Source organism: Macaca thibetana, chromosome 12 (genome assembly GCF_024542745.1).
Source record: "Macaca thibetana thibetana isolate TM-01 chromosome 12, ASM2454274v1, whole genome shotgun sequence".
In the NCBI taxonomy this organism is placed as follows: domain Eukaryota; kingdom Metazoa; phylum Chordata; class Mammalia; order Primates; family Cercopithecidae; genus Macaca; species Macaca thibetana.
This window is the reverse complement of record NC_065589.1, coordinates 24,017,009-24,031,938: the sequence shown is the minus strand read 5'-3', so window position 1 is coordinate 24,031,938 and position 14,930 is coordinate 24,017,009. Positions and strand designations below refer to the sequence as shown.

The 14,930-nt window shown below is 47.2% G+C and overlaps 1 protein-coding gene across 2 annotated transcripts in view; it reads left to right on the top strand.

Annotated features, from left to right (window-relative positions):
* The window catches only part of PLCD4 (phospholipase C delta 4), a 31,623-nt gene that overhangs the window by 3,381 nt on the left and 13,312 nt on the right, over positions 1 to 14,930 (top strand). Inside the window, exons 2-6 of one of the 2 annotated variants that reach the window (XM_050752397.1) lie at positions 6,436 to 6,490; positions 6,627 to 6,785; positions 8,585 to 8,813; positions 12,884 to 13,013; positions 13,744 to 13,975. In XM_050752397.1, coding sequence (XP_050608354.1) covers positions 6,469 to 6,490; positions 6,627 to 6,785; positions 8,585 to 8,813; positions 12,884 to 13,013; positions 13,744 to 13,975 — 772 coding nt within the window. In that variant the 5' untranslated portion in view covers positions 6,436 to 6,468. Of the gene's footprint in view, positions 1 to 6,435; positions 6,491 to 6,626; positions 6,786 to 8,584; positions 8,814 to 11,584; positions 13,014 to 13,743; positions 13,976 to 14,930 lie in introns of those variants that run through there. The other variant, XM_050752396.1, reaches the window with a different exon arrangement.

Sequence of the window (14,930 nt, the reverse complement as noted above, 5' to 3'; positions counted from 1 at the left end):
AGGAGATGAGAATCAGAGCCATTGGGAATTAGTGGAGTCAAAAGAGGGAACCAACTGGAAGAGGTGATGGGGAGAAGGGATGAGGAGAAGGAAGAAAAGAGGAGAGACTGACCTAGGTGAGCAAATAGGAAGACAGAGAAAGGATTAGGAGAGAGAGTGAGGTGGGGATGGGGCTGGGCATAACGGCTCATGTCTGTAATCCCAGCACTTTGGGAAGCCCAGGCAGGAGGATTGCTTGAGGCCAGGATTTTGAAACTAGGGCTACAAAGGGAGACCCCATCTCCATACAAAACAAATAATAAATTTAAAAAATTATTTTTATAGTGAACTGGGAAGAAAGGAAAAGGACCAGGTCAGGCATGGGATGGGAAAAGGAAAGAAAATGAGATGAAAGAGGCTGGGCACGGTGGGTCACCCCTGTAACCCCAGCACTTGGGGAGGCTGAGATGGGTGGATCATCTGAGGTCAGGAGTTTGAGACCAGCCTGGCCAACATAGTGAAACCCCATCTCTACTAAAAATAAAAATATTAACTGGGCGTGGCATCACACACCTGTAATCCCAGCTACTCAGGAGGCTGAGGCAGGAGAATCACTTGAACCCAGGAGGCAGAGGTTGCAGTAAGCCAGTATCATGCCACTGCACTCCAGCCTGGGCAACAGAGTGACACTCCATCTCAAAAAAAAATGAATAAACAGAAATAAAGCAAGAAAATGAGACCAAAGAAAAGCAAGTCTATTCAGAGTACAGAGGGAACAGAAAATGATGGAGAGGAGAGACAAAATATCTATGTCCCTTATTGATTCCTAGCCTTGCTTCAACCTGCTTTCTAGAGAAGGCCCTTTCTAAGAGCAGAGTCATTGTAAGATCCTTGAGCTGATTGTATGGAGACCTCTGTTCTTTTTTTTTTTTTTTCTCCTGCCCAAGACCAAGTTTCACTTTTGTTGCCCAGGCTGAAGTGCAATGGTGCCATCTCAGCTCACTGCAACCTCCACCTCCCGGGTTCAAGCAATTCTCCTGCCTCAGCCTCCCAAGTAGCTGGGATTATAGGTGTGCACCACCACTCCTAGATAATTTTTTTTTTTTTTTTTGAGATGGAGTCTCGCTCTGTCGCCCAGGCTAGAGTGCAGTGGCCCGATCTCCACTCACTGCAAGCTCCGCCTCCCCGGTTTATGCCATTCTCCTGCCTCAGCCTCCGGAGTAGCCGGGACTACAGGTGCCCGCCACCGCACCCGGCTAATTTTCGTATTTTTAGTAAAGCGGGGTTTCACCGTGTTAGCCAGGGTGGTCTCGATCTCCCGACCTCGTGATCCACCCGTCTTGGCCTCCCAAAGTGCTGGGATTACAGGCGCGAGCCACCGCGCCCGGCCTAATTTTTGTATTTTTAGTAGAGATGGGGTTTCACCATGTTGGTCAGGCTGGTCTTGAACTCCTGGCCTTACGTGATCTGCCCACCTCGGCCTCCCAAAGTGCTGGGATTACAGATGTGAGCCACTGCGCCCAGCCAGAGACGTTGGTTCTAATTCCAGTTCTGTCACTCACTAAGTGACTCTGGCACTAATTATTTTTAGTTCACCTAACCTTTCTAGTCCTCAGGCTCCTTTTCTATAAAATGAAGTCCAGCTCTGACCCTCTATGGCTCCCTGATTTGAAACTGGCCCTCTTATGACCACATGTCAGTCATGTGAATGCAGGTTTAAAATAGTGATTCATGAATGGGAGAAGGATTGGAAGAACAAGGCCAAGCTTTCGGGTTAGAAGAATTGGACAAAGGAGGAAAAAATAATTTTCTAAGGCAGGTTTGAGTGGAGGAAGTCTCCACAGTAAGAGTGTTCAGGCACTTGGGCTCTGTTCTCAGACTTCCCATGTTTCAGGACATCATTGTGAGGCTCCTGGACACAGGCATAAGGGAAGGAAATGCCATCTTCTTGCAGTCCCAAAGTTCACCGCATCCTAGAGTCCCTATGTCCCAGAGGTGGGAGCTAAAATTCAGAGAGGAGATAAGCCAGGATATTGGCAAAAGAGGTTAGACTTCAGCCCCAGGCCAATTCACTCTCCTAGAGTCTGAGAACCTAAGAAATTGTTGTTGTTGTTGTTGTTTTTGAGACAGAGCCTCACTCCATCGCCCAGGCTGGAGTATAGTGGTGCAATCTCAGCTCACTGCAACCTCCGCCTCCTGGGTTCAAGTGATTCTCCTGCCTCAGCCTCATGAGTAGCTGGGATTACAGGTGTGCACCACCATGGCCGGCTAGTTTTTGTATTTTTAGTAGAGACGGGGTTTCACTATGTTGGTGAGGCTGGTCTCAAACTCCTGACCTCAAGTGATCCACCCGCCTCAGCCTCCCAAAGTGCTGGGATTACAGGCGTGAGCCACTGCACCCTGCTGGACCTAAGAAATTTAAGAGAAGTCTGTTGCTTTATTTTCTTTTTTCTCTTTTTTCTTTTCTTTTTTTTTTTTTTTTTTTTTTTTTTTTTGAGACGTAGTCTCGCTCTGTCACCAGGCTAGAGTGCAGTGGCGTGATCTTGGCTCACTTCTACCTCTGCCTCCCGGATTCAAGTGATTCTCCTGCCTTAACCTCCCTAGTAGCCACCACACCCAGCTAATTTTTGTATTTTTAGTAGAGACAGGGTTTCACCATGTTGGCCAGATGGTCTCAATCTCTTGACCTCGTGATCCACCTGCCTCAGCCTCCCAAAGTGCTGGGATTACAGGCATGAGCCATCTCCTCCGGCCAGATCTGTTACTTTCTACTTCAGTCTTCACATAGCTTCCGTAAGCCTCAGATTCCAAACTCTGTCCCCACTCAGAAAAGCAGAGATGATTTTCTGGCTCTCAGGAAACACTTTGGGTCCCTTTGTCCAATCAGAGGTTTCTTCTGGTCTCCTTCGGGCACACACATTCATCCTAAGCCAGCAAAATCTTTTCTTCCTGAAATTGTTTCCTGGAAGACTTCTTCTGAACCTTCCCCTCTCACTCTGGATACCTGTACATTACCACACATTTAGAAAGGTTTCTCTAGGCAGGGCGCAGTGGCTCATGCCTATAACAGCACTTGGGGAGGCCAAGGTGGGCGGATCACCTGAGATCAGGAGTTGGAGACCAGCCTGGCCAACATGGCAAAACTCCGTCTCTACTTAAAATACAAAAATTAGCCAGGCATGGTGGCACACACCTGTAATCCCAGCTACTCAGGAAGCTGAGGCAGGAGAATTGCTTGAACCTGGGAGGCGGAGGTTGCAGTGAGCTGAGATGGTGTCATTGCACTCCGGCCTGGCAACAGAGCAAGACTCTGTCTCAAAAACAAAAAAAAGAAAGTCTTCTTCTCCAGGTCTTGTGCTCAGGGAAGCTATATTTTCAGTGACCCCCCACATTCTCCCTGAAGGCTTAGTCACTACTAGGTGACTTTATAGGGTCTTCCCACAAAAGAGAGTAGGGCACTAATAGACTGTGTGACCTCAGGCAAATCACATCACATTTCTGGACTTCTGATTTTTCATCTGTAAAATATAGGGAGTTGAACTAACTGCATGATGTTTTAATGGAACACTAACTGAATGGTTGCTTTACCAATTTTTAAAGTTCTTTTAAGATGTGCACCACTGTCAAAATTTTAAACTTTTAAATTAAGGAACATGGCCGGGCAAGGTGGCTCGTGCATGTCATTCCAGCACTTTGGGAGGTCAAGGCGGGCAGATCACCTGAGGTCAGGTGTTTGAGACCAGCCTGGCCAACATGGTGAAACCCCATCTCTATTAAAGATATAAAAAATTAGCTGGGTGTGGTGATGGGCACCTGTAATCCCAGCTACTTAGGAGGCTGAGGCAGGAGAGTCGCTTGAACCCGGGAGGTGGAGGTTGCAACGAGCCAAGATTCTGCCATTGCACTCCAGCCTGGGCAATAAGAGCAAAACTCTGTCTCAAAAAAAAGAAAAAAGAAAAAAAAAGGAACATAACATTTTTCAGGTAGTGATACCTTTTTAAAAAAAGAAACACAACATATTTCTATTCAAATGTAGGTTATTTGCTTACACAAAAGCATAGAGCTTTACATTTTATGAGATTTGTCAGTTTCAGCATGACCTGGTCAAGAATTTTGGTTTTTGGTTTTTGTTTTTTTTGAGACAGTCTTGCTCTGTCGCCCAGGCTGGAGCTCCGTGGTGTAATCTCAGCTCACTGCAGCCTCAACCTCCTGGACTCAAGCGAGCCTCCCACCTCAGCCTCCCAAGTAGCTGGGACCACAGGTGTATACCACCACACTTGGCTAATTTTTAAAAATTCTTTGTAGAGATGGAGGTCTCACTATGTTGTCCATGCTGGTCTTGAACTTCTGGGCCCAAGCAATCCTCCCTCTTCAACCTCTCAAAGTGCTGGGATTACAGTCTGAGCCACTGTGCCCAACCAAGAATTGAATATTTCTATAGGGGCATAACTAGAATCAGCGTGGCCACAATCAAATTTTCTAGTCCTTTTCAAGGGAAGTTTGTTGTCAGCTACTAGGACAACTTAACCAGGTCCTATATTTCACAGCATATATCTTTTTTTTCTTTTTCTTTTTCTTTTTTCTTTTTTTTGAGACAGAGTCTTGCTCTGTCACCCAGGCTAGAGTGCAGTGGCATGATCTCAGCTCACTGCAACCTCCACCTCCCAGGTTCAAGCAATTCTCCTGCCTCAGCCTCCCGAGTACCTGGGACTACAGGCGCCCGCCACTACGCCTGCCTAATTTTTTGTATTTTTAGTGGAGACGGGGTTTCACCGTGTTAGCCAGGATGGTCTCGATCTCCTGACCTTGTGATCCACCCGCCTCGGCCTCCCAAAGTGCTGAGATTACAGGCGTGAGCCACCGCGCCCGGCCCTAACTGGTTTTTTTCTTCTTTTTATTGAGACGGAGTCTCACTGTGTCGCCCAGGCTGGAGTGCATGGCACGATCTTGGCTCACTGCCAACCTCTGCCACCTGGTTCAAGCAATTCTCCTGCCTCAGCCTCCCAAGTAGCTGGGATTAAAGGTGCCTGCCACCACGCCTGGCTAAGTTTTTTGTATTTCTAGTAGAGATGGGGTTTTGCCATGTTGGCCAGGCTGGTCTCAAACTCCTGACCTCTGGTGATCCGCTAGCCTCGGCCTCCCAAATTGCTGGGATTACAGGCATGAGCTACCGCACCTGGCTGACAGCATATATCTTATAAGAGGTACCCTTTTTTGGTAGGTAGAGAAAATTTGAAAATGTGGTTCTGAGACTTGTATAACTTATTTGGTCCATTAAAACTGTGAGAATAGGGGCCGGGCGCGGTGGCTCAAGCCTGTAATCCCAGCACTTTGGGAGGCCGAGACGGGTGGATCACGAGGTCAGGAGATTGAGACCATCCTGGCTAACCCAGTGAAACCCCGTCTCTACTAAAAAAATACAAAAAAACTAGCCGGGCGAGGTGGCGGGTGCCTGTAGTCCCAGCTACTCGGGAGGCTGAGGCAGGAGAATGGCGTGAACCCGGGAGGCAGAGCTTGCAGTGAGCTGAGATCCGGCCACTGCACTCCAACCTGGGCGACAGAGTGAGACTCCATCTCAAAAAAAAACAAAAACAAAAACAAAAAAAACTGTGAGAATAACTGTAAAGAAAAAGTATAAAATATGCTTTACCATGTGAAGGTAGAAGAAGACAACTAAATATTGTCAAAGAGAAAAAAGAAAGTCTGGCCAGGTGTAGTAGCTCACACCTGTAATCCCAGCACTTTGGGAGGCCAAGGTGGGTGGATCACGAGGTCAGGAGATTGAGACCATCCTGGCTAACGTGGTGAAACCCCATCTCTACTAAAAGTACAAAAAATTAGCCAGGCGTGGCGGCACATGCCTGTAGTCCTAGCTAATTGGGAGACCGAGGCAGGAGAATCACTTGAACCCGGGAGTTGCAGTGAGCTGAGATCGCACCACTGCACTCCAGCCTGGGCAACAGAGCGACACTCCGTCTCAAAAAAAAAAAAAAAAAGTCTGCGCTAGTCGCCTCAGGAGCTGGACAGTCTACGTGGGAGCATAGAGAGGGCTCCCAGAATAGGGAAGCTGGAAGGATTCTACCTGGAAATAAGAAGGCTAGGATGTGAAGAGATTCTAGTTTCTGAAAGGGACATCCAACAAGATGTTAGTTCCTAATAATGAGAGGGTGGGGAGTGAGCAAAATGTGGCACTAGTAGACTGTGGGTTATTGGGTAGGAAGGCGGTGCTTGGTGGACTCTTTGGTTTAGCCTTCTCTGAAGATAGCCATGAGAAATAGCGGAGGCTCTGGGATCAGACATATCTTGATTTAAATTCTGATCCTTATGTGATTTGAGGCAGGTTTCTAGACCTATCTAAAGTCTCAGAGTCACTAAACTCAAAATCAGAAGCAAAAATCAGCTACAGACTATCTTTAAGATTCACCCAGAGCCCTTTGCTCTTCCTTTCTCCTTTAGGTGATCTGGTGCCAGCCGGTGGAACAGTGGGTGATGGCGTCCCTGCTGCAAGACCGTGAGTGTCCCTGCAGGGGAAAAGGGCTTAGCATATAGCTCAGGGAAGGGAAGGAGGCTGGACCCCTGTTTGAGAGCTTTCCCTGGGCCTGCTACCCTCTCTGCTGGCTACCTAACCCCTGCTTTTCCTGACCTAGGGCTGACCACTGATCAGGACTTGCTGCTGATGCAGGAAGGCATGCCGATGCGCAAGGTGAGGTCCAAAAGCTGGAAGAAGCTAAGATACTTCAGACTTCAGAATGACGGCATGACAGTCTGGCATGCACGGCAGGCCAGGGGCAGTGCCAAGCCCAGCTGTGAGTGACCTGGATAGTGGGGGGTGGATATATGGGTGGATAGAGTCCTGAGGAGCCTGGCAGGGGAGGGACCAAAGTCCTATGATGGTGTGCGTTTGTGCTGTCCTAATTGTGGCTATATCTGAGCCTGTAAAAAGAGATCATAACACTACTTGCCTCATAAGGCTGTAATGAGGATTAAATTAGTTATTCTATATAAAAGGCTCAGGAGAGTACTGGAACATAGTAAAACATAATAAATCATTGGTTACATCTTGTTATTATTATTATAAGACCATCATCTTGGGCATCAGCCTGCCTGAATTAAAGCCCTAGCTCTGCCACTTTCTGAGTAGCTGTGGAAAATCAAGTAGTTAAGCTATGGCTGGGCCTGGTGGCTCAATGCCTGTAATCCCAGCAATTTGGGAGGTCGAGGCAGGGGGACTGCTTGAGACCAGAAGTTCAAGACCAGCCTGGATAACATAGGGAGAGCCTGTCTCTATAAAAAATAAAAATAAAAAATTAGCCGGGTGTGGTGCTGTATGCCTGTGGTCTCAGCTATTTGAGAGGCTAAGATGGCAGGATCACTTGAGCCCAGGAGGTTGAGACTGCAGTGAGCTGTGATCACACCACTGCACTCCACCTGGGTGAGTGAGACCCTGTCTCTAAAAAAATACATGTATACATACATACATACATACATACATCAAGCGTCAGTTTCCTCATCTGTAAAATGGGGATTAAACAGTAGGTTACAAGGACTCAATTAGTTAACATGTAAAACACTTAGCATGCGATGTAAAACCAGAATGCATTTAATAAATGTTAGCCATCATGATAAATATTTTTAAATACAAAATTGCAGCCAGGCGTGGTGGATCATGCCTGTAATCCCAGCACTTTGGGAGGCCGAGGCAGGCAGGTCACTTGAGGTCAGGAGTTTGAGACCAGCCTGGCCAACATGGTGAAAACCCATCTCTACTAAAAATACAAAAATTAGCCGGGCTTGGTGGCGGGCACCTGTAGTCCCAGCTACTCGGAAGGCTGAGGCCAGAGAATCGCTTGAACCCAGGAGGCAGAGGTTACAGTGAGCCTAGATTGTGCCATTGCACTCCAGCCTGGGTGACAAGAGCAAAACTTGGTCTCAAAAAACAAAATAAAACAAAAAACAAAACAAAGTAGTGTGCACTTATTGGCCGAACTCTTTATAATAACAGGAAATAATTTGATCACAGGACACATCTAAGAGAGTCTGTTTTAGAGACAAATTGCTCACAATCCGTACCACCCCCAGCTGAGGTAAGAGGGTGAAAGAATTTCTCTGATTCCCTCGTAGACATCTGGAAAGAGGAAGCCCTCAAACCTGGAATGGGAGAACTGGACTTAGGGATATAATGCTTTAGTATAACTGCTTCTGCCTTTCAAATGTATTTCCATTTGTCATCCCCACCAGTCCTCCTGTGATCACCATTGGGTCTGCCTATGGAAGGGGACTATCCATTATATCAGATGAGGACACTGAGGAGTTAAGTCATTTTGGTTTGTGTCATACTGCCAGCTTGTGGCTGGAAGCCATGTCTTGCCACTCCCAGCACAGGCCCTTTGCCATGCTGCCTTTGAAAACATCAGTGATTCATATGGACTCCTGAATCCCTGGGGTCTGCATCTCTCTGTACTAATGCTTTTTGGGATTCAGTCTGCAGAGGCTGGGGTTCTTTTCTATGGTGTCATGGAGAAGGGGGTGCTGGTCCTTCACTCTTAGCCCCTGCTATTTGTTGGACTCCCTTCCTCAATGCCTTCACCTGCTTCTTCTCTGGCAGTCTCAATCTCTGATGTGGAGACAATACGTAATGGCCATGATTCCGAGTTGCTGCGTAGCCTGACAGAGGAGCTCCCCCTGGAGCAGGGCTTCACCGTTGTCTTCCATGGCCGCCGCTCCAACCTGGACCTGGTGGCCAACAGTGTTGAGGAGGCCCAGATATGGATGCGAGGGCTCCACCTGTTGGTGGATCTTGTCACCAGCATGGACCATCAGGAGCGCCTGGACCAGTATCGGCAGGATGGAGTCAGGGTGGGTGAGGGATCACTCTACCCCTGAAGGAGCCAAATCCAACAGGTTTAGGAAAAGTGAGAGGGGGTGCACAGCTAGGGAGGCCCAAGTGTCTAGATGGTATGGGCAGGGACAGCTCAGGTCAATGTGAGACAGAATACTGAGGGAGGGATAGATGCTAGGGATGACATAGCCAGGCATGAATCAGGACCCCCAGGATTGGAGGAAGAGGCAGTGAGAGGCAGAGGAGCAAACAAGATGCTTCTCCTAAGAGCTGCACAGAAGATCCCAGTGTCATTAACCAGCATATAGGTGGGAAGCAACCCCTTAGAAGGCTCAGTGACACAGACTCACTCCAAGTTTCCTGGATTTTTACCATTTCATTCATTTATTCATTCACGAGCTATTAAGCAGAACATATCAGGCACTATGCCAGACTGTAGGGGTCTGTAGAGGTGGGGTTTCACCACATTGTCCAGGCTGGTGTCAAACTCCTGGCCTCAGGTGATCCACCAGCCTCAGCTTCTCAAAGTACTTGGATTAATTACAGGTGTGAGCTACTGCACCTGGCCACACCTGGCTAATTTAATTTTTTAAAGTTTATTTTATGGGTCAGGTGCAATGGCTCACACCTGCAATCCCAGCACTTTGGGAGGCTGAGGTGGGCGGATCATGTGAGCCCAGGAGTTAGAGACTAGCCTGAGCAATGTGGTAAAATCCCGTCTCTACAAAACAAAACAAAAAATTAGCCAGGTGGATTACATGCCTGTAATCCCAGCTGCTTGGGAAGCTGAGGTGGGAGGATTGCTTGAGCCCAGGCTCAAATATATATATATATATATATATATATATATATATATATATATATATATTTTTTTTTTTTTTTTTTTTTTTCGAGACAGAGTCTCGCTCTGTCACCCAGGCTGGAGTGCAGTGGCACAATCTTGGCTCACTGCAACCGCCTCCCGGGTTCCAGCGATTCTCTTGCCTCAGCCTCCCGAGTAGCTGGGACTACAGGCACATGCCACCACATCCAGATAATTTTTGTATTTTTTTTGTAGAGACAGGGTTTCACCATCTTGGCCAGGCTGTCTCAAACTCTGGACCTCACGATCAACCCACCTCGGCCTCCCAAAGTGCTGGGATTACCGGCACGAGCCACCATGCCTGGCCATGGGTACAAAGATTAATGAGATTCACATACTGCTTCAGTTAGTGAAGAGGATGGAATTGTGTAAATACTTTTCTGTTTGGCCGGGCACAATGGCTCACACCTGTAATCCCAGCACTTTGGGAGGCCGAGGCAGGGAGATCACTATATATGCCCAACCTAGGCAGCACGGGAAGACTGCATCTTTACAAAAAATTAAAAAGTTAACTGGAAGACTATACTTTCCGGGGTAATTTCTATTGTTCATTACTAGAGAAGTTTCCCTGAATGTGTAGAGCACCATAAAATAAGTTTTTTTTATTTGAAACAGGGTCTCACTCTGTCACCCAAGCTGGAGTGTGGTGGCACAATCTCGGCTCACTGCAGCCATGACAGCCTGGGCTCAAGCAATCCTCCCACCTCAGCTTCCCAAGCAGCTGGGATTACAGGCATGTAATCCACCTGGCTAATTTTTTGTTTTGTTTTGTAGAGACGGGATTTTGCCACATTGCTCAGGCTAGTCTCTAACTCCCGGGCTAACATGATTCGCCCGCCTCAGCCTCCCAAAGTGCTGGGATTACAGGTGTGAGCCATTGCACCTGACCCCCATAAAATAAACTTTAAAAAATTAAATTAGCCAGGTGTGGCCAGGTGCAGTAGCTCACACCTGTAATTAATCCAAGTACTTTGAGAAGCTGAGGCTGGTGGATCACCTGAGGTCAGGAGTTTGACACCAGCCTGGACAATGTGGTGAAACCCCATCTCTACAAAAAAATACAAAAAAGCCGGGTGCGGTGGCTCAAGCCTGTAATCCCAGCACTTTGGGAGGCCGAGACGGGTGGATCACGAGGTCAGGAGATCAAGACCATCCTGGCTAACATGGTGAAACCCCGTCTCTACTAAAAAAATACAAAAAACTAGCCGGGCGAGGTGGCGGGCGCCTGTAGTCCCAGCTACTTGGGAGGCTGAGGCAGGAGAATGGCATGAACCCGGGAGGTGGAGCTTGCAGTGAGCTGAGATCTGGCCACTGCACTCCAGCCTGGGCGACAGAGCGAGACTCCGTCTCAAAAAAAAAAAAAAAAAATTAGCTGGGCATGGTGACACATGTCTGCAATCCCAGCTACTCCAGAGGCTGAGGCACCAGAATCACTTGAACTGGAAAAGGTTGCAGGGAGCCGAGATGGTGCCACTGCACTCTAGCCTGGGTGACAGAGTAAGACTCTGTCTGCAAAAAAATTTTTTTCTTTAATTATAAAAGAATTTTTAGGCCGGGCGCGGTGGCTCAAGCCTGTAATCCCAGCACTTTGGGAGGCCGAGATGGGCGGATCACGAGGTCAGGAGATCGAGACCATCCTGGCTAATACGGTGAAACCCCGTCTCTACTAAAAAATACAAAAAACTAGCCGGGCGAGGTGGCGGGTGCCTGTAGTCCCAGCTACTCGGGAGGCTGAGGCAGGAGAATGGCATAAACCCGGGAGGCGGAGCTTGCAGTGAGCTGAGATCCGGCCACTGCACTCCAACCTGGGCGACAAAGCGAGACTCCGTCTCAAAAAAAAAAAAAAAAAAAAAAAAAAGAATTTTTATTTCTTTATTTATAATAAACAAATAAAGTAGCCAGGTGTGGTGGTGCACACCTATAGTCCCAGCTACTTGAGAGGCTGAGGTGGGAGGATCACTTTGGTCTGGGAGCTCGAGGCTGTAGTGAGCCATGATTGCACCACTTTACTTCAGCCTGGGCAACAGAGCGAGACTCTGTCTAACAAACAAACAAAAACAGCCAGGTATGGTGGTGGGCGCCTGTAATCTCAGCTACTCAGGAGACTGAGGCAGGAGAATCTCTTGGACACAGGAGATGGCAGTTGCAGTGAGCCAAGATCGCCCTAGTGCACTCCAGCCTGGGTGACAAAGTGAGACTCTGTCTCAAAAAAAAAAAAAAGGGTCAGGCACGGTGGCTCATGCCTGTAATCCCAGCACTTTGGGAGGCCGAGGTGGGCAGATCACAAGTTCAGGAGATCAAGACCATCCTGGCTAACACAGTGAAACCCCGTCTCTACTAAAAATACAAAAAAAGGCTGGACGCAGTGGCTCACGCCTGTAATCCCAGCACTTTGGGAGGCCGAGGTGGGAGGATCACGAGGTCAGGAGATTGAGACCATCCTGACTGACACTGTGAAACCCCGTCTCTACTAAAAATACAAGAAACTATAGGCATGGCGGCGGGCGCCTGTAGTCCCAGCTACTCGGGAGGCTGAGGCAGGAGAATGATGTGAACCTGGGAGGTGGAGGTAGCAGTGAGCTGAGATCACGCCACTGCACTCCAGCCTGGATGACAGCGCAAGACTCCGTCTCAAAAACAAAAACAAAAACGCCTAAAGGAATATGGACTTCTTTTGTTTTGAGACAGAATCTCACTCCATCACCCAGGCTGGAATGCAGTGGTGCGATCTGGGCTCCATGCAACCTCTGCCTCCCTGATTCAAGCGATTCTCATGTCTCAGCCTCCCTAGCAGCTGGAACGACAGGTGTGTGCCACCACACCCAGATAAATTTTTTGTATTTTTAGTAGGGATGGGAGTTCACCATGTTGCCAGGCTGGTCTCAAAACTCCTGACCTCATGTGATCCACCCACCTTGGCCTTCCAAAGTGCTGGGTTTACAGGAGTGAGCCATTGTGTCTGGCCAGAATATAGATGTCTTTCTGCAGGCAACAGGGAGGTCCCTGCAGGTGCCTGGACCATACAGTGACAAGACAGATTGGTGCTCTAGAGAGATTATTCTAGAAGCTGTGTGGAGAATGGATTGGCACTGGGGAGAGAGACTGGCAGGAAAGACAGGGGAGAGATGTAAGTGGATGAATGTGCACACACAACTCCACACACAAACAGAACCATTAGTACTTTTGCCTTGACTCATACCTGGATGGCTGAGTGACTGGTTTCAACGTGGAGACAAAAATCAGGATGGTAAGATGAGTTTCCAAGAAGTTCAGCGGTTATTGCACCTAATGAATGTGGAAATGGACCAAGAATATGCCTTCAGTCTTTTTCAGGTGAGTCTGCGGGGAAGGATTTCCAACAGCCAACAAGGCCACATTTTCATTTGGCCAGAAGTCCTCTGACCCCAGTTCACAACACTCAATTGTTAAATCTCTGCTATGTGCCCTAAGTGCTAGGCTCAATGCTCTAGGCTTGATGGGAAGTATAGGGGGTGATTCTTGCCTTTCAGTCTTGTTGAAAAGTCATAATTCTATGAAAGGTAAATAACAATATGTTATTATGTTGGACCTCAAGGACCTCTCTGTCCATGGCCAGAATTTCACAGGTGCCTAGAACAATGGAAAACCCCAGCTGGAATGTGAGTAAATAGGAGGAGGGATCTTCTGACCTTTTAGGGACCTTTGGGAGATTTAATTCTTTCTAGTTGAAAATTTTCTCTAGTAGCAAATGGTATGGCTAAAATTTTGCTTCTTACCTACTGAAGTGATTTATTCTATGAACACTAAATGTTAGGAGTTCCATGGGAGTTTTATGGAAGCATGTTTGGATCTATCTGTCTGTAAAATTGCTTTTACAGTGCAAGTCAAGGTCATAACATTTCCTGTTCTCCATGATGTGCTTATTTCACATTGCATGCTTATATCAAAACATCTAATTTACCATATAAATATATACACCTATGTACCCACAAACATTAAAAAATTTTTTAAAAATTAAAATAAAAAGATAATAACATTTCCCATTAAAAGGTTCATTCACTCTCCCCTAAACCCTCTCTTGCAGGCAGCAGACACGTCCCAGTCTGGGACTCTGGAAGGAGAAGAATTTGTAGAGTTCTATAAGGCATTGACTAAACGTGCTGAGGTGCAAGAACTATTTGAAAGTTTTTCAGCTGATGGGCAGAAGCTGACTCTGCTGGAATTTTTGGATTTCCTCCGAGAGGAGCAGAAGGAGAGAGACTGCACCTCCGAGCTTGCTCTGGAACTCATTGACCGCTATGAACCTTCAGACAGTGGTAAGATGAATCAGGTGAAGAGGCACCAGACATAGGGGTTGGAGAGAGGGGCATGATTACAAGGTCCAGAGACAAGCAGCCATCTGCCTGAGTGAAGGTTGAGTCTATCCCTATCCTGATCCCTACCCGATCATCTCATTTAACCACTCCTCCCAAAGGAGGGCAGGCATTCCCTGTTCAGACAAGACAGAGGTTTCCTCTGAGGTGCTAGATCTCTCAGGAGGAAGAAGAGTCCATGGCTCCCCATTCCTCCATTATGCTCATGTTTCCTTTACTTTCAGGAAGTTCTTTCTGATACCAGCTTTGCTCTCACTGGAAACGGAAAACCCTTGATCCTCTTTCTTTGGTCTCTTCTCTAGTGCATATGATTCCTTTTCCTCTGGTTCTTCTTTCATGGTTCCTGTTTGCTATTCCTTTAAATGCTGGCTCTCTGCCCTTTCCTGAGTTGTCTTCAATTCAAGTGGTTCTTGAGTCTCTAAGCCCCTGAGCCAGAAAGCCAGTTAGCCCGTGGCTGGGGGAATAAGGAGGCCAGTTATTTAGCTTTTAACGAGTGCAGCTGAAATATATCCTCTTGGTCTTCAAAGTTTCTTCCTCTTGCCTCTTCAGTAGACTCATTTCCTGCCCTCCATTCCCTTCAGATTGTGAGAAATTTACATTAATAATAAATAATTTACAAGGAACTTTCACATTCCTCATTTCATTTAGTCCTTAGTACAACCTTGCAAGTCAACAGTAATCTTTATTGGTCCTTTATTACATATCCCATAATGCTCTAATATCTCTATGTACCTTTTCCTTTTTCTTTTCTTTTCTTTCTTTTTTTGTTTTGTTTTGTTTTGTTTTTTGAGACGGTTTTGCTCTTATTGCCCAGGCTGGAGTGCAATGGCATGATCTCAGTTCACCACAACCTCTGCCTCCCGGGTTCAAACAATTTTCCTGCCTCAGCCTTCCGAGT